Below are 17,941 nucleotides of genomic sequence, written 5' to 3'. Positions count from 1 at the left end.
TCAGCCATTACCATCTAGTTTCTGCCTCAAGGCTGGGAATTTCAAAAGCTGCTTACAATGACTTGGGAAACTAGTTTTAATTTATCTCCCGGTTATCTTCACCATTTTTAAAGCTCATTCTGGCTCATTCTGTACACAGCAAAGTTTTAAGCACAGCCCAAAACTATGTGCACTCGTTTTGAACTGGCCTTTTCTCTTTACTGAGCACAGAGATTCGCCCTTGAGCTCTTCTCCCATACCCGAAGTCGCCAGGGACCAGATGCCTCCATGCCGGCCCAGGCCCAGGCCCCCGGAGCGAGGCTGCTGCCACTGCAGCCCCAGCCACGCTACTCAGGCGGCCCCCAGAGAGAAAGCGCGGGTTGCCCCAGCAGCTTCCCGGCTCCACTTCCCCTTCTCCAGGCAGCCAGCAAATTAACCCTGGTGCCTGCTCCCCGAGCCAGGCCACCACTGCCCAGCACGCAGACTGAGCCACTCGGGAGCCCCCCCTCTGACCCAACGCCGCCAGGGGGCCCCGCACCGCCACGCCGGCCACACTTCGCCGGCTCCATCCTGGGGCGCCATGTCACCCGCAGATACCAAACTCAGACCTGGGAAAGGCTCACTTTCCGCAGGTGAGGCAACGGCTCATGCCACTCACCTCGTCCTGGAGAGGATTCATTCCTCTCCCCTTGAGGGTCCCTCTAGGGCCCTCCAGGGAGGTCAGAACGTCTTCTGATCCTCCTGCCCGTGGCCTTCATGGTGCGTCCACCAGGCGTTTTCGGGCACCAATTCCATGAGGGGTTTTACGTCCCTCCAGAGCGCGCACACAAAAACACAGACACACACACACCTACCGTGGCCAGTCAAGCTCTCCGGACCGGGTTTTCCCTAATGGTCCTGGGGATCCCGGACAAGCCCCCATATGTTACGCCCAGACTTCATGATCCCCAAGGACCACCAGGGAGCCGAGTCCGATGCAATAAACAAAAGAGCCTTCTCCATGCTAGCATGGGCCCCCCAACTCATGCCGGCAGCATGGCGGAAGAGAGCGAATTTCTCCCAGTCCAGGGGTTTTGAGGGCTAGGGATAACTCCGCCCTGCGGGGCAGAGTTGGGAGCTCATCCTCGCCCCGCCCTGCCCTCTCAACCGGCAGCAGGAGCTACATGTGCCAGGTCCTGTGCCAGCTGACAGGTCGCCTAAGAAACTGAAGACCAATGTAGGTGGTCAACAAGAGGGGTGCAGGGTGGCATGAGATGAGCTTGGAAAGATCGGACCACAGAATATTTGGAAAACCATGGATAGGCTTTTTGGCCATATCCCAAGGGCAAAAGGAGGTGTTAGGGGTTAAATGGGGCTGGGTACCTGAAAGTGAGGAGAGGGAGCTGGACCCTAGAAACTGTGAGAGAGAATGAAATGATTGTTGTGTTAAGCCAGTAAATGGGTTATGTAGCAACGGATAAACAAGAACGTGAAGCATCTGTCATTATTATGTATTTCCTCTGCCATATCCTCAATCGTCAGTGGCTTTGCTTGTGATTCAAGCAATTTCCCCCACCGCTTTTAAGAACTGTGTGGAAACCCTTCTTCCTTTGTTGCAAGATTTGCAGTTTTACTTTGAAATAAATTTTCCTTGCACAGTATTTTTATTTTTATCATACAACGTTTACATCGCCGGAGGGGACCAACGTGAATATTATTAAATGGGGAGGGATTTTTGCAAGGGGACTAATTGGAAGTTGATGGGTGAATATTTTCATGTTTTGATGAATTTTCCCTATCCAGGCTCATAAATGTGGAGACGTAGCTAATGAGTATTTGAAAATTGAGCCATGTTTAGGGCAGGCCTGCTTGATTGCAATAGACAGTGAGGAAACTTGATTCCCTTCACTGTCAGAGTGATGGTTTTAGGTTGCCCTTGAAAGCTTCTCAATAATCCATGGCCTCTTTCGTAATAGTTATTAATGTCCCTGAATCACAGAGATAAAAGGCACTGTAAGATCATAATCTTGTATCTTTTTTATTTTATTTATTTTATTTATTTTTATTTTTTAAATCAATCTTTATTGTTCATATTATTACAAAGGTTCCTTATTTCTTCCCCCCTCCACCAGGTTCCCACCCCACCCTCCACCCCCTCCCCATCCCCCATTGTTCTCATCCATAGGTGCAGTTTATGTTCAGTCTCTTCCTCCCTCCCTTTCCCCGATAGTAAATCCCTTTTTAGATAGTAAATCAGTTACTTAGCATTTTCTCATATCAATAATACCTCCACATGCCCATTGATACATTTCACACAAGAGACATTTCCAAATAGGTCAACCAACCTCATCCAGGCCCCACCCAAGGCACTCACAAATCAACACCCCAGCCCTATACTAACTCAACACATCCAGATCTAAGCCTTCATCACTTGATTCAGCAGACCCTCAAGTTCCCGCAAAAGTTTCCAGCCATGTCTGAGAGGCAGCCGTGGGGCAGGGGCAGGCGAGGAGCGAGCTGTTCCCGGCCTGGCTGCTCCGGATCTGGTCACTGCTGCTCCCGACCTAGTTGCTCTAGACTTGGCTGCTGCTGCTCCGGGCCTGGACGCACCCGACCCGGCTGCTCTGGGCCCGGCTGCTCCGGGCCTGGTCACTCCCAGCCTGGCAGCTGCTGCTCCGGGCCTGGCCACACCAGACCCGGCTGCTCCGGGCCTGCCGCTCCCAGCCTGGCAGCCGCTGCTCCGGGCCTGGCCACACCAGACCCGGCTGCTCTGGGCCCGGCTGCCCCGGGCCCGGCCGCTCCGAGTCTGGCTGCTCCCAGCCTGGATGCTCCGGGTTTGGCTACTGCTGTTCTGGGCCTGGCTGCTCCCAACCCGGCTGCTCTGGGCCCGGCTTCTCCGGGCCCGGCCACTCCGGGTCTGGGTGTTCCTGGACTGGCCACCCTGGGCTTTGCTGCCTCCGCCTCAGGCCTGGCTGCCACTACCCCAGGTCTGGCTGCTCCAGTGCTGGCTGTTGTTGCTCTGGTTCTGGCTGCTGCTGCTCTGGGGCCTGGCCGTTGCTGCTCCGGGCCCGGTTGCCACTGCCTTGTGCCTGGGCACTCTAGGCCTGGCCGCTGCTGTTCCAACATTCTGTCCTTTTTTTTTTTTTTAAACGCATATATGTTGCAATGTTGGCTGGTGAGTTGAGTTCTGACTTAGTCTTTGATTATTCAAGATCTTCTTTGTATTCTTTCTTAAGTAATTTTACTATCTTTTGCTCTCACTTGATTTCTTCACATTGAGAACTTCTTTGGTTTCTTCCTCCTTGTCCTGGGAGCTCAGCAGGTTGGCCTGTGGCACCCCTTTGTTCTCCTCGGGCTCCTGCACTGCTCCAGCCTGTTGCCGGGGTCGGCGCCACCCAGGAAGCAGCCCAAGACCTTGGCTCCTTTGCCCGTGCTCAGAGGTCGAAGGCTCAGGGGCACTCCCCCCCCCCCTGGGGGCCCTGTCGCCCGGCGCCCGGCTGGCCGGTGTCCGGCAGGGGCTCCTGCTCCTGGTCGCATTCCTCCAGTCTGGAGCTTTTTTTTCTCTTTCCCGCTAGGGGAGTCTAGGATCAGAGTCAACAGACTGTCCTCTGCGCGCAGTGCGCGCGACTCTGGGGGCTCCGCTTTTCGCCACTCCCCTGGGATTCCGCCTCATAGCCCCGTCTCCCCCTGCTCGAGCCTGGGTCCCCGGGGTCTGGTCCAGGACTGGGGTTCAGAGCAGTCGAAACTGGGGCCCAACACAGCCGGGGCTCCCGTTTCCTTCCCTCCAGGGCAATCCCGCATCAGAGTCAACATTCCTTCCCTTGCAAGCAATGTGCGTGACTCCGGGGGCTCGGCCTTTCGCCGCTCTCCCAGGACTCCACCTCACAGCCCCGTCTCCCTCTACTTGAGCCTGGGTCCCCAGGGATTGGCCCAGAACTGGGGTTCAGAGCAGTCCGGACTGAGGCTCAGTGTCGCCGGAGGCCCTGTTCCTTCCAGCTAGGGTAATCCAGCATCAGAGTCAACATTCAGTCCTCTGCGCACAATGTGTGCGCGACTCCGGGGGCCCTGCTTTTCGCTGCTCGCCTGGGATTCCGCCTCACAGCCCCGTCTCCCCCTGCCGGATCCTGGGTCCCCAGGGTCTGGCCCATAACTTGGGGCTCAGCGCTGCCAGTTCGGGGGTTCAGCCCAGGCTGGGGGTTTTATTTCCTTCCTGCTAGGGAATGCCGGGCAGCACCCAGCCCTCTTCTCCTCTCCGGCTGCGACCTCTCCACGCGTGTGTGTGCTAGCGCGCAGCATGTCTTCGTACCTTAGGCTTTTTTTCAGCTCATCTGATTTTCCTTCTGGTTTTCTCTTTCCTTCCTGTTGTAGAATTTTCAGTCAGTCGACTACCTGTAGCTCTGGGCGATGTCCACTCTACATTTTAGTTGTATTCCATTGAAATTGTTGTGTGCTGCTGTGGTTAGGTGTCTACCCGAGCAGCCATCTTGGATTCTCTCTCTCTTGTATCTTTTTTTAAACACAGTCAGCCTTCCTTTTTCCCTTTTATCTTCTCTCCTTCTCTCCCCTCCTTCCTTTCACAAAATTTATTGGACTCCTCATATGTATTAGGCATTGAGGATACATCATTGAACAACAACAACACAAAGGCATTGAAAAAAAAGACTATGTGTTTTTCGTTTTTCTTTTTTCTAAAAATAAATCTTTATTGTCCATATTATTACAAAAGTTCCTCATTTTTTCCCTCCACCAGGTTCCCACCCACCCTCTGCCCTTTCCCCACCCCCCATTGTCCTTATCCATAGGTGCACAGTTTATGTTCAGTCTCTTCCCACACCCCCCACTCCTCTTTTTCCTGAGAATTGTCAGTCCACTCCCCTTCCATACCTCTGATTCTATTATATTCAACAGTTAATATTATTCATCAGGTTTTTTAATTCCCTTGGTTTTTAGATTCACTTGTTGATAGTTACATATTTGTTGTTCATAATCTTTATCTTTATTTTCTTCCTCTTCCTAAGGAACCACCTTCAGCAATTTATATAATTCTGATTTGGCCATGATAAACTCCTTTAGCTTTTTTTTTTTATTAGTGAAGCTCTTTATCTGGCCTTTGATTCTGAGTGATAGCTTTGCTGGGTAGATTATTTTTGGCTGTAGGTTCTTACTATTCATCACCTTGAATATTTCTTGCCATTCCTGTCTGGCCTGCATGGTTTCTGTTGAGAAATCAGCTGACAATCGTATGGGTGCTCCTTTATAGGTAACTACCTTCTTTGTTCTTGCTGCTTTTAATATTCTCTCTTTGTCTTTTGCTCTTGGGATTTTAATTATGATTTGTCTTGGTGTGGTCCTCTTTTGGTTCCTTTTGTTTGGGGTTCTGTGCGCTTCCTGGTCTTGTAAGTCTATTTCTTTCACCAGGTGGGGGAAGTTTTCTTTCACTATTTCTTTCAATATGTTTTCGGTTTCTTGCTCTCTCTCATCTTCTGGTTCCCCCATAATTCTGATGTTGGTTCGCTTGAAGTTGTCCCAGAGGTTTCTTAGATTATCTTCAACTTTCTGGATTCTCTTGTCTTCTTGCTTCTGTGGAGGAGTGTCCTCTGGCTCTTTGTGTTCCAAATCTTTGACTTGATTCTAGCGATCTTCCATTCTGATTTTAGGACTCTATAAAAATATTTTTTATTTCAGACAATGTATTCTTTATTTCTAGTTGATCCCTTTTCATATCCTCATAGGTCTCATTTATTTTATCGGCCTTTTCTAGGAAATTCTCGAAAAACCTTATAAGTGTGGTTTTGAACTCTATATTCAGTCTCTTTTTGTCCTCCATTTCTTTCATTTGTGATCTCTTTCCTTCTTTCGTCATTTTCACTGCTTCCCTGAATTGGTAGGGTGGCTTTGTGTGTTAAGGTGTCCTATATGGTTCAGTGGGTCAGCCTCCCAGTTATCTGAGGTAGACACTTTTGGTGCACCCCTTTGTGGACTGTATGTACAGCTTTTTGTAGTTAAGTCTTAATTGTTGGAATCACTGGGAGGAACTGACCTCCAGGCCAATTGGCTGTGAGGATCAGCTGTGTCTATGCACAAAAGCCTCTGTGCTCAGCTTGGATGGGGCGGAGTTTCAGGGTGGAGCCTACAGCCTTAGCTTCCTGTCAGCCCCGCCCTATGAGGTTCCTGAGTCTCAGTGTTCCTCAGTGTCCTTTGGTATGCGGTGCTTTGGTACTCGCTGCAAGCACCTCTGAGAGAAAGGTGCCCTCGAGTTTTGCCCATTACCAGACAGTCTAGCCTCTCCCCCAATGAGCCCGGAAGTGGGGTTCAGTGCAGTTGGAAGTGGGGTTCAGTGCAGTTTGGAGCTTTTGTCTCCTTCCCGCTAGGGCAATCCAGTGGCACAGTCAACAGTCTGTCCTCTGTGCGTAATGTGTGCAACTCAGGGGCTCTGCTTTTTGCTGCTCCCCTGAGTTTCCGCCTTACAGCTTAGAATCCCTCTGTATGAGCCTGGGTCCCCAGGGTCTTGCCCAGAACTGGGGTTCAGTGCAGTTGGAACTGGGGCTCAGCACAGTTTGGAGCTTTTATCTCCTTCCCGCTAGGGAACGCCATCCAGGCACTCGGCCACCCCTCCTCTTCGGCTCCGTCCTCTCCCCACATGCACACCGTATCTCCGTACCTTAGGCTTTTACAGCTCCTCTGATTTTCCTTCTGGTTTTCTCTTTCCTTCTCGTTGTAGAATTTCCAGTCAGTCAACTTTCCTGTAGTTCTGGATGATGTGCACTTTATATTTTAGTTGTATTTTTTGAAATTGTTGTGTGAGGCTGCAATTAGGCGTTTACCTATGCCACCATCTTGGTTTCTCCCCGGCTATGTGTTTTTCTTATTAACAACAGTTACTGAGCAGTTACTATACTTTGCTGTGTTTTTTTTGTTTTTTGTTTTTCCCCCTGCTTGCACTTTTAAAAACCTCTCACCATGTAAATGAGAGACCATGCAAAGTCAAGAAAAGAGGAGAGACCCTGCCTGCGTGGCTCAGCGGTTGAACGTCGACCTATGAAACAGGAAGTCATGGTTTGATTCCTGGTCAGGGGCACATGCCTGGATGTGGGCTTGATCCATAATGTGGGGCATGCAGGAGGCAGTGATCAATGATACTCTCTCAGCACTGATGTTTCTATCTCTGTCTCCCTCTCCCTACTTTTTCTGAAATCAATAAAAATATTTTTTTTAAAAAGAGGAGAAAAAGATATTTACATGAACAAAATAATGTAGTAATTTGTTTTAACCATTGGTTTTGCTGTATGATCTGAGAAATGTTAAATTTTACCTAAATCATCTTAAGAAAATCCTTTAGTGTACAAGAAAATTATAGGGGTACCAGAGATATCTACATGGGTTGTAATATTTTTAGAAAGACCTTTAAATAATTGATTTATTTTTGGTCTGAATTACAGAATACCCCCAAACAAAATAGGGCAAAATTTGTTTACAAGGGTCACTCTGCCCATAATGTGTGGTCATCTTAACGCACCAGTAGATGGCAGTGTTTTGCAGCCTTTGGTGATGGACAGATAAAAAATCTGAAATACACCTTTACTTTTTAGACAGTAGAAAAACAAGCTTACTGGTATTAGTTATACAAGAATCTTACGGCTTTTGGCAATTTCTACCATGGGAGCTAATGTTTACATCTGTGAAAAGATGTCCACAAAAAGAGTTAATTCTTAAAACAAGTTGCAGAACAATATGTATATATTTTTCCCCCTGCTGCCTCTTTCACTTTCCTCCTTCCACAAATATTTATGGAGTACCCACCACATACTGACATGTGCTAAGAACTGGAAATATATACTGAGCAAGGCAACACTAGTGCAGCCTGCATGAATCTCTTAAAAATATTTTTATTGATTTCAGAGAGGAAGGGAGAGAGAGAAAGAAACATCAATGATGAGAGAGAATCCTTGATGATTGCCTCCTGCACACCCCATATTGGGGATTAAAACTGCAACCTGGACATGTGCCCTGACTGGGAATTGAACCCAGGACCTCCTGGTTCATAAGTCGACACTCAACCACTGAGCCACGCCGGTTGGGCATGCATGGATCTTGTAGTCCCCTGTGGATGGACTATAAAATGGGCGTTGGTTCCACTTTCTCATCATAACAACAGTACTACAGAGCATCGCTGTGCATGTGCTTGAGTTTCTCTAGGCCCCTGGTTCTCAAAGTGTGGTCTGGGTCATGAGATCGAAGCTATAAGTTTCATAATAATCCTGATGTAATTTGCCCTGCTTCACGCTTCCTCTCTCCTGAATGTACAGCGGGGCTTTCCAGAGGCCACATGGAGTTTACATCGCAACAGATTTACTACAGAAGCAGATGTGAGAATCTGGGTGCCTTTGGTTAGGTTCGTTATTTAAAGAGATTCGCAAAAATCTAAGACCATGCCATGCACGCTCCTTACTAATGTTTTTGCTTGGGAAAACATTATTATTTTAATGAATATGTTATTCATAGTAACATGATTTATTTTATTTTATTATTTTAAATGAATAAATATTTATTTCTTTTCTCGGTTTTAATTTCCAATAAGCTAAATATCAAGAGATATCTTCTAGCCGAAACCGGTTTGGCTCAGTGGATAGAGCGTCGACCTGCGGACTGAAAGGTCCCAGGTTCAATTCCGGTCAAGGGCATGTACCTTGGTTGCGGGCACGTCCCCAGTAGGGAGTGTGCAAGAGGCCGCTGATCGATGACTCTCATCGATGTTTCTAACTCTCTCTCTCTCCCTCCCTTCTTCTCTGTAAAAAAATCAATAAAATATATTTAAGAGGGGGGGGGGGAGATCTTCTGCATAGGCAAAATCTCCTTGGTATCCTGAGACCTTTTTAAGAGGGCAATGGAGACCTGGTACCAAGTTCAAAAGGGCACGTCTCCCGTGGTCAGGCTGCTGGGACACAGAGTGTCCATATTGTCAATTTGACTAGGTGCCGCAAAACTGCACTCCCAAGTGGCTAACACAGAACTTTAAAAAAAAAATCTGTATACGGTTGTTTTTCTCAGGCAAATCTCAATTTATAAAGAATTGCGGAGCCGAGGCCAGTTTGGCTCAGTGGATGGAGCGTTGGCCTGCGGACTGGGGGAGGGGGGGTCCCACGTTCGATTCAGGTCAACGGCATATGTGCCTTGGTTGCGAGCATATCCCCGGTAGGGGGTTGTGCAGGAGGCAGCTGATGGATGCTTCTCTCTCATCGATGTTTCTGGGTCTCTGTCCCTCTCCCCTCCTCTCTGTAGAAAATCAATAGAATGTGTTTAAAAAATTAAAAAATAAAATAAAGAATTGCGGAATTATTATTAGGCTAGTGCATTGATACAACAGATTTGGTCTATGAAATATTGATTCAATATCTTTTCTAAACAATGGTAAGACATGCAGGTGATATTTATTTTTGACGTATTCAGAGGGAGTTTTTTTTGGTCACTGAAAATAGGGTGGTAGAGTACAACATTGAGTGTATCGGAACATTTATTTTTGTTTGGCGTCTCATGGGAGGCAGAGGTACACAAGTTATGCAAATAAACATTTTTACCCTCAGGGGAACTTCATTGTTCTTAAATACTACCTCTGCAATTTTTGTTAAAACTTAAGCCATGTTCCACTGACACCCAATTTGTAAAAAGATGCTAAGAGAGCCCTAGCAGGTTTGGCTCAGTGGATAGAGTGTCCACCTGCGGACTGAAGGGTCCCAGGTTCGATTCCCGTTGGGGGCACATGCTTGGATTGTGGGCTCAGTCCAACGTGCAGGAGGCAGCCAATCAATGATTCCCTCTCATCATTGATGTTTCTATCTCTCTCTTCCTCTCTGAATTCAATAAAAAAATTTTAAAAGATGCTAAGACATTTAATGTTCAAAAAAAAATTCAGAGGCTATTAATTTAGAGGTCAATTTATAAGTGGCCAAGTTTATTTGAGGTTGTTTTTTTTTATTGTTTGTAGCTGATCTAACTGCACTAAATGTTGGCCATAAGATGTGGTAAATACAAAAAGCAGAGTTTTACAGTTGAAGGGTCAAGATGCAACAGTATTAATTGGCTGTTTCTTCCAAAGCCTTTGCATCTGATAGTAAAATGAAATGTGACCACAGTCACATGAGTAACAATTACCTGTTATTTACGGTGGAGGGCTTTCGGCAGCCAAGTGTAAATCTGGGCGAATTTTCATGCCTTTTGGCCTCTGTGGCGGAGCATACTGGGGGCACTCAGGGAATGGGTGGGACAAGTTGGAAAAGGAAGCATACCACGAATCAGGGGCCCTATCTGAGCAGTAATAATACTATTGATGCAACACGCATCACAAGAGCCAACGGAACTTATTTTGTATCTGTTGTTGGGAGATGGTCCAGCCCCTGGTGGGGCTGAGGGAGCAGAATCTTCAGTAGAGAAGGTATGTGTGCCAATAACTAGAGTTGTTAGTCAGGCTTCAATACGTTTAATCATGGGATTCCATATGGAGGTGCTTTCAATGGGAAGGTAAGCCAAAATTGCTGGCCTTCGCCTTTTAGAGTACTGGCTTTCTTTGAACCAGTGCAAGCAATAAAGAATTTAGAAACATCTAATTCAGAAGAAAATGAGACCCAGGGAGGATCATTTATTTGAAAAAACAACAACAAAAAACATGCCATATGTATGTTTTTGCTTTGTTTTGGTTTTTTGGCCTATTCTCACCCAGAGATACTTTCCCATTGATTTTTAGAGAGAGTGGAAGGGAGGGGGAGGGACAGACAGAAAGAAACATTGATGTGTCACATCGATTGGTTGCCTCCCACACAGGCCCCCTGACCAGAGCCAGGGATCAACCAGGGCGGGGGATCAGAGACCCAAGCTTGCAACCAAGGTCCGTGCCCTTGACCAGAATCAAATCCAGGACCCTTCGATCCACAGGCCAACGCTCTATCCATTGAGCCAAACCAGCCAGGGCTAAAAAATATATATTTTGCCGGGACCGGTTTGGCTCAATGGATAGAGCGTCGGCTTGGGGACTGAAGGGTCCTGGGTTCGATTCCGGTCAAGGGCATGTACCTTGGTTTCGGGCATATCCCCAGTAGGGGGTGTGCAAGAGGCAGCTGATCGATGACTCTCTCTCATCGATGTTTCTAACTCTATCTCTCTCCCTTCCTCTCAGTATAAAATCAATAAAATATATATATTTTATATATATATATATTTTTTTTTTCTTTTTTTTTTTTTTTTTTAAACTCTCACTCTGTGTAGACACTGACCTGATCATGAAGCAGTACAGTGAACAGGTCATTGATCATATCCAAACCAGGACACTTTTGAGAGTAAAAGGGGGTGCTCTTAATAATTACACCGAGATATCAAACAAAAGCCAAAACTGTCCTGGGCAAACCTGAACGAACGTTCAGCCACCCTAAGACATAATCCTAATCCTCAGGAGCCCAACAGCCAATGGGAAGGGGAGATGTGTAACCACAAGGTGGGTCACCGTGCATTGTGATAAGTGCGAGAGAAAAGCCGAGGAAGGGAGCTCCGGCCCCAGAGAGGACAGAGCTCTGAGAACCCGTTGCTCCAGTGGGTGCTCGGGGGCGAGCCAGTTTAGTGGGTAGAGAAGTGGGTAGAGAAGGAGGGGAAGGGGTTCTCAGCACAAGGAAGAGGACATACAAAGCCTTAGCCATTTTGATGTTTCGGGGAGCTGGTCAGTTCAGGGAGGGAGGAGAGGAAGTGCTGAAATGAGCCCTGTGGGGACAAGGTAACCAGGCCTTGCAGGGTACGCTAGGGAGGGTGGGTTTTATTCTCGTTGGAACAGGAATTTTAAGCAGGGCCGGGACCGCATCAGATTTGTATTTTGGAAAGTTCACTCTGACAGCAAGTGGGAGATGGATAGGAGGGAAACAGTCAAGAGACTTTTGCATTGAGCCACATGAAGGACTACAAGACCAACATCAGGCAGTGATGGTAGGGATGGGACTGAAGGGGGCAGTGTGAAAACTTTTAAAGAATATCAGTTTGTGTAACTGAAAAACCCAGAAGTAATGCCCACATAAGCATGGCAGCAGACAGGAGCTATGAGGATATGAACTCTATTCTTTCTTTCTTTTCTTAAAATATATTTTTATTGATTTCAGAGAGCAAGAGAAACATCAGTGATGGCAGAGAATCATTGATTGGCTACCTCCTGCAACAACCCCGACTGGGGATTGAGCCCACAACCCGGGCATGTGCTTTTTACTGGAATGGAACTGGGACCCTTCAGTCCTCAGTCCAAAGCTCTATCCACTGATCCAAACCAGTTTAGGGCAGAACTCTCTTCTTATCTCAGCTCAGTGCCTTCTGCGACAGGTTCTACATTGAAAGTGTCCAGCTTGTTAGCTTCAAGTCCTGTGAAAAAGAACACCTGCCCTGGTACTCAATCAGTCACTGTGGCCAAGAGAATGGGAATCTTCGATTGGCCAGGCTGGGTCAGGTGCTCTACCCCCTGAGTTGGGTGAGGATCTACACAAATTGCACCAATGGAGACAAGAGAAAGAAGTGGACCCAACAGAAAAATCTCAGACTTTTGCTGAAAAGAATGGAATCCATAGAGGCTGACCAGGAGTTGTTTTATGACGATGGTTTTTAATATTTGTAGTGATTTCACCATCATCATAGTCCTCTTCAGGCTCATAGAGCTCAGGATGGAACATACCTTTTAATTTCTTTTTTCTTTTTATCGAATTTACTTGGGTGATGCTGGTTAACAAAATCACACAGGTTTCAGGTGCACAATTTCATAACACATCATCATTACACTGTATTGTGTGTTCAACACCCAAAGTCAAGTCTCCTTCTATCACCATTTTATCTTCTTATTTCTAACTTTATCTATGAACTAGAGATCTGATGCACAAAATCCCCTTTGCTGCTGGCACCGGCTTCCCTCTGGCCACAGGCAGGCACCTGGGACCTGAGCTTCCCTCGCAGCCCTGGCTTTGTCTGGAAGGTTGTCCGGCCTAATTAGCATATTATGCTTTTATTGCTATAGATATGTAGCTGGTGGCTGACTTGTGGTTTCCTGTGGGGTGTAAGGTACACAGAAGTTAGGTCTTATGAAATCCTGATATATGTAAGTCTATCATCCAAACTAGTAACAACTTTGTGGGCAAAAAAATAAATAAATAAAAATGTGGCTTTAGTGCAGGTATAAAATCTCATCCAGCTGAAACTGGTTTGGCTCAGTGGATAGAGGGTTGGCCTGTGGACTGAAAGATCCCAGGTTCGATTCCGGTCAAGGGCATGTACCTTGGTTGCGGGCACATCCCCAGTAGCAGGTGTGCAGGAAGCAAGTGATTGATGATTCTCTCTCATCGATGTTTTTAGCTCTCTAGGCCTCTCCCTTCCTCTCTGTAAAAAATCAATAAAGAATATTTAAAAAAATAAAATCTCAACCAAATTACACATGCTTGTTTGATGTTCAGCAACCAAAAAATATTTATGAAGTGCCTACATGTGCCAGGGTTTGTGCTGGAGATGGGGAATATAACGGTGAGCCAGACAAGTTCCACCCCATAGGAGACCCAGATTTAAAAAGGAGAATGAAATGTAACCAGGCAATTATAATGCAGAGGTATTTTCATGGGGCCAAGTACGGGGGAGTGGTGAGATCCCAGAGGAGTTTGTTCATTCATCCAGTTGATATTTATTCAGCATCTTTTTTTTTTTTAAATATATTTTATTGATTTTTATACAGAGAGAAAGGGAGAGAGATAGAGAGTTAGAAACATCGATGAGAGAGTCATCGATCAGCTGCCTCTTGCACACCCCCTACTGGGGATATGCCCGCAACCAAGGTACATGCCCTTGACCGGAATCGAATCCGGGATCCTTCAGTCCCCAAGCCGACGCTCTATCCATTGAGCCAAACCGGTCCTGGCTATTCAGCATCTTTATTGAGCATCTACAAAGCGCCTGGGCATTGACTAGGAACAGAGAGAACAATGTGGGGAAGAGAGATGCAGTTTCTGCCCTCATGTTGCTGTCAGTCCAGCGGAGGAGAAAGACAGGTAGGCATGTCATTACCGCATGCTGATGCTATGAGAGGAGAGCATCTAAGAGGGCACCAGACCCACGTTTGGGGTGGTGAGGAAAGAATATAAGCAGCGATGGGAAGGATCAGAAGGTGGGGGAGATCCAGACAGAGGCGAGGGCACTGTGCATAGCCATAAGGGCAAGAGAGACCACAGACGAGGTCCCGTCAAATGGCCAGAACAAAAATTTACACAGAGTGGAAGTTGCAGGAGGTTGGGGAAGGAGAGAGTTGGCAAGAGATAACCAGTGACCCGATGCTGACAAATCTTATAGTCAGTATTAAGGATTTTGGGCTTTTTATTAAGATAATGGGTAAAGAAGAGATTTAAGCATATGATAAGTGGTCAGATGTTCACTTTAGAAAATTACAAGCTGCCATGTAGAAAGGGGATTGGGGGGTGAGACGCCAGAGACAGGAGACCAGTTGGGAAGCTACTGGAGTTCCCTTGGCAAGTGCTGGTCACACCTGTCCTAGGCATGGTGATAGAGACATGTGGACTGACTGGCGAGCTCTTTGAGAGGTGCAATCAGAAGGAGGTGGGGATATGGGGAAAGAAGGACTCCAGACAGCGTGCTGGCTTCTGACTTCAGCAGTGAAGAAGCTGGCAGAACACAGGAGTTTTGGAGTCGGGGTAGGTAATTCATTCTTTCTCATATACAGTATGTTGAACTTGAGGGGACAGGGAAGAATCATATGGAGATATCCTGGAAGCCACTCAGTCTGGAATTGAGGAGAGAGAGCTCAGCTAAAGTCTGTGATTTGGAACTTGTCAGAACAGAGGGGGTACTGAGCTCATGGGCATCCGTGAGGTCATTCATGAGTGTCTGGAGCAAGACGAGGGCAGGGACTGAGATGGCTGTGGATGGCTTACCGGACATGTATGAGAGGAGAGCATACATGTAAAACACCTCCATCTGCTAACTTACTTTCTCTAATTTGAGAAGAGTCTTCTCTTTGGTTCTAGAAGGCCATAGTGAGAGAACCACTGGCCTAAAATCAGGAGGTACTGACAGGCAGCTCCTTGGAGTCTGGGAAGAGGTTAACCTGGGAGGAAGACGTGTTCCCTCTGGTCAGCGCTGGCTGAAGGAGGGAGCTGGATGCGCAGGAACACACTTTGCATCTCCCGAAGAGGAGCTCACCCAACAGTCACTCCCCAGGCTTTTCTCAGGCTGCCTGCGCTCCCTGCAAGTCTGCTCATTCTCTGCATTTCCCGGGGATTGCTTAGAAATCAGCGTCTTGTGAGTCTGGTTAGAAAGTGTAGAGTCCTAGAGTTCTAGTGGATCAACTCAAAAGAACTGCTGGGGTTCAGGGATCTACTGACTTAAGGCTCAGGGACCACACCAGGGCACTCACTTAGCAGGACACGCCCTGGCACCTCCTTAGCTGCAGCACATCACACTGCAGGTGCTGCCTCCCAGACACGCAGGGACAGTGACCTGGAGGGAAGGGCCTTGGAAGCTGTGATGACAGTTACGGAGGAGGGCCTTAAGCCTGAACTCTCATCTTGAACCTGCCATTTATTCGCCCCTTTCTTTCCTGCTTCCCATGATTTTCCCTGGGAAGCCTACCATTCCTGCAGCCCACTATACATATGGCAACGTGGCACCTTATTTTAGGCCAGTGGTGTAGCGTCTGTCCTTTGCTGGTTCTTCTGGTGCAAGTGGGAAGCACAGGACAATATCCGGGTGAGAACTTGACTCTCTGTGGTCAGGCTGGTAACGTCAGAGAGACACTGGGTTTGAGGTGTGTGTAGGTGGGGAGGGCTCACAAGAACAGAAAGCGCTGCCCACCCTTGAAGAACTCACAAGGCTGACGTGGTGACTTGCATGCAAGAGCGCTCACCCACATCGCAGCTACCACCCCAGATGCAGACGCTCCCACTGGAGGCGGGTGGGGCGGGCAGAGACAAGACCTTGTGCTCCTGGAGGTGGTGCTGGGGATAGGAACTTGGGAGGCTCTTCGTGGTCAACGCCAAGCTTGAAGCTTGAAGATCCCTTAGACTAAGGTGACCAGACGTCCTGCTTTCTAACAATTTGTCCCGTGTCCCATGGTGTTTTAAAAAGTCCCGATTTTTGGAAAGAATGCACGACAAGCTAGGGAACGGCGGGAGAATGGGAAAGGAATATACGGTTTTCAGCGGCCAGGTGGCTATTTAGCCAGGATATGAGTTTTATTTTATTTTTGTTAATTTTATAATGTTAAACTTTAATAATAACAAATAATTGTTGAGAACTGATTATCAAGAACTGCTTATCAAAGTTCGCATTGTTGATCAGTTGTAAGAATTTACTCAAATGAGAAATATTCCAAAGAATAAAATAATACTATACATAATTTTTTTTATTTTTTATATTTGTAAATTGTACCTATGATGACATTTAAAAATATATATTACAATACTATTTTTGCGTTCTATGAAAATTTTTGTTGCTTCATATAGACCAAATTTTTAATCAAGACCTCCCTTCCTCTCCCCCCGTCAATGGTGTCTCGCTTTACCAATGTTAAAATATGCTCACCTTATCTTAGACCCATACAAAGGAGGGAAGGATAGAGGGAAGGGGGCCGAGAACAGAGCGGCTTTCCCCCGTGGGAGCCATGAAGCCCAGCAGTCCTTCCTGCGGACACTCACTCAACAAGAAGCTCAGGGCCTGGCTCGGTCTCCAGGGCTGAGCAGCCGCATCCTTCCCTGGCTGCAGTCATTTGATCGCTCATCGCTAGGGTTCAGAGAGTGTGTGTCTTACAGAGCTGTACAACGTTACCACTGCTTCTGGGACCGGACACGTGGAAGTTCAGCCATTCCTGATGGTCTTAAAATAAGCTGTGTGAACTCTTTTCAGCTTGCCAAAAAGAAGAAACGGTTGTTTCAAAATGACGGCTGTCCGTAGCTGCAGGCATTTCAACATCATCATAGTCACCGTCAGGCTCGATGTAGCTCGGGATGGAAACCGTCTTCACATTTCTATCTTTATTTACCAATGAGTATGTCGGCGGTGGCTGACTCGGGGTTTCCTGTGGGGCTAGAATACACACAGAGGCCCTTAGATGCAAAGCTCTTGTGCGTGTGTGTATTTTTGACCAAGTGGCTTAGCATTGGTTTTCATGGGTAGTCTTTCCATCTCTTGGAGGACCAGATCCCCATTTTACAAAGAAAGCTGAAGCACTGACATGACACGGTCTCAGGATCACCCAAGTGAATAAATGGCAAATATTGGTCAGACATCTTGACGGCCACGTCCCTCTGCCTAAGACTGCACTGCAGTGGGAGCCATGAGACAGAACCTTTGACTAGCAACCAACCAAGTGAGTAGGCCTGTGTCTACAGATCCTGATTCTCATAAGGAAGCGATTCGAACCACATTTCCTTCTTGGCACATCCCTCACAATGACTGGCACTGTTTTCTTAAGTGATTGCCAATTGCTCATGTATGACTCTCACTGGACTCCTAAAAGTCCAGCAATTAGCAATCATGCAAGGAAAAGGGAACAATGGTGTTTCGAAAGGTTAACTCAGTGCAGCCTGGGCACATAGCAAAAGGACCAAAGCGGCTCCAGGAAGGATGACAAAACAGCTCAGCTCCACTGTTCATGGGAGCAGGGACTGCCTGGACCACAGTCTCATCTTTTCCTCAGAGAACCAGGAAAACTGCCACCATTTCTCTTTCTGTAGAGCTCTGCAATTAGACAGATCTGAGTTCATGTAGACAGATCCAAGTTCATGTCCAAGCTCCAGCAGTGTGACCCTGAAGGAGTCACTTAACGTCTCTGTGTCCAAGTGTCCTCACCTATCAGAGGATAATAATAATATATCTGCCTCCTAGAGTTGTTGAGAAGATTAAGTGAGATGATGCCTACAAAGGGCCTAGCACAGGGCCCGATATGCAGTGCATGCCAAATCAATGTTGGCTAATA

General features: G+C 47.1%; 1 protein-coding gene across 4 annotated transcripts in view; it reads right to left on the bottom strand.

The window, feature by feature from the left end:
* Window positions 1-16,336: 16,336 nt before the first annotated feature.
* Window positions 16,337-17,941, bottom strand: part of SCIMP (SLP adaptor and CSK interacting membrane protein) — a 37,139-nt gene continuing 35,534 nt past the window's right edge. For 3 of the 4 annotated variants that reach the window (XM_084863330.1, XM_084863332.1, XM_084863333.1), the window contains one exon: window positions 16,356-17,049. In XM_084863330.1, coding sequence (XP_084719456.1) covers window positions 16,841-17,049 — 209 coding nt within the window. In that variant the 3' untranslated portion in view covers window positions 16,356-16,840. Of the gene's footprint in view, window positions 17,050-17,941 lie in introns of all 4 variants that reach the window. The other variant, XM_084863331.1, reaches the window with a different exon arrangement.

Source organism: Pipistrellus hanaki, assembly GCF_964339955.1.
Source record: "Pipistrellus hanaki genome assembly, chromosome: 16".
In the NCBI taxonomy this organism is placed as follows: Eukaryota; Metazoa; Chordata; class Mammalia; order Chiroptera; family Vespertilionidae; genus Pipistrellus; species Pipistrellus hanaki.
Note: the sequence above shows the minus strand (reverse complement) of the source record. Positions and strands in the feature narration are given on the sequence as shown.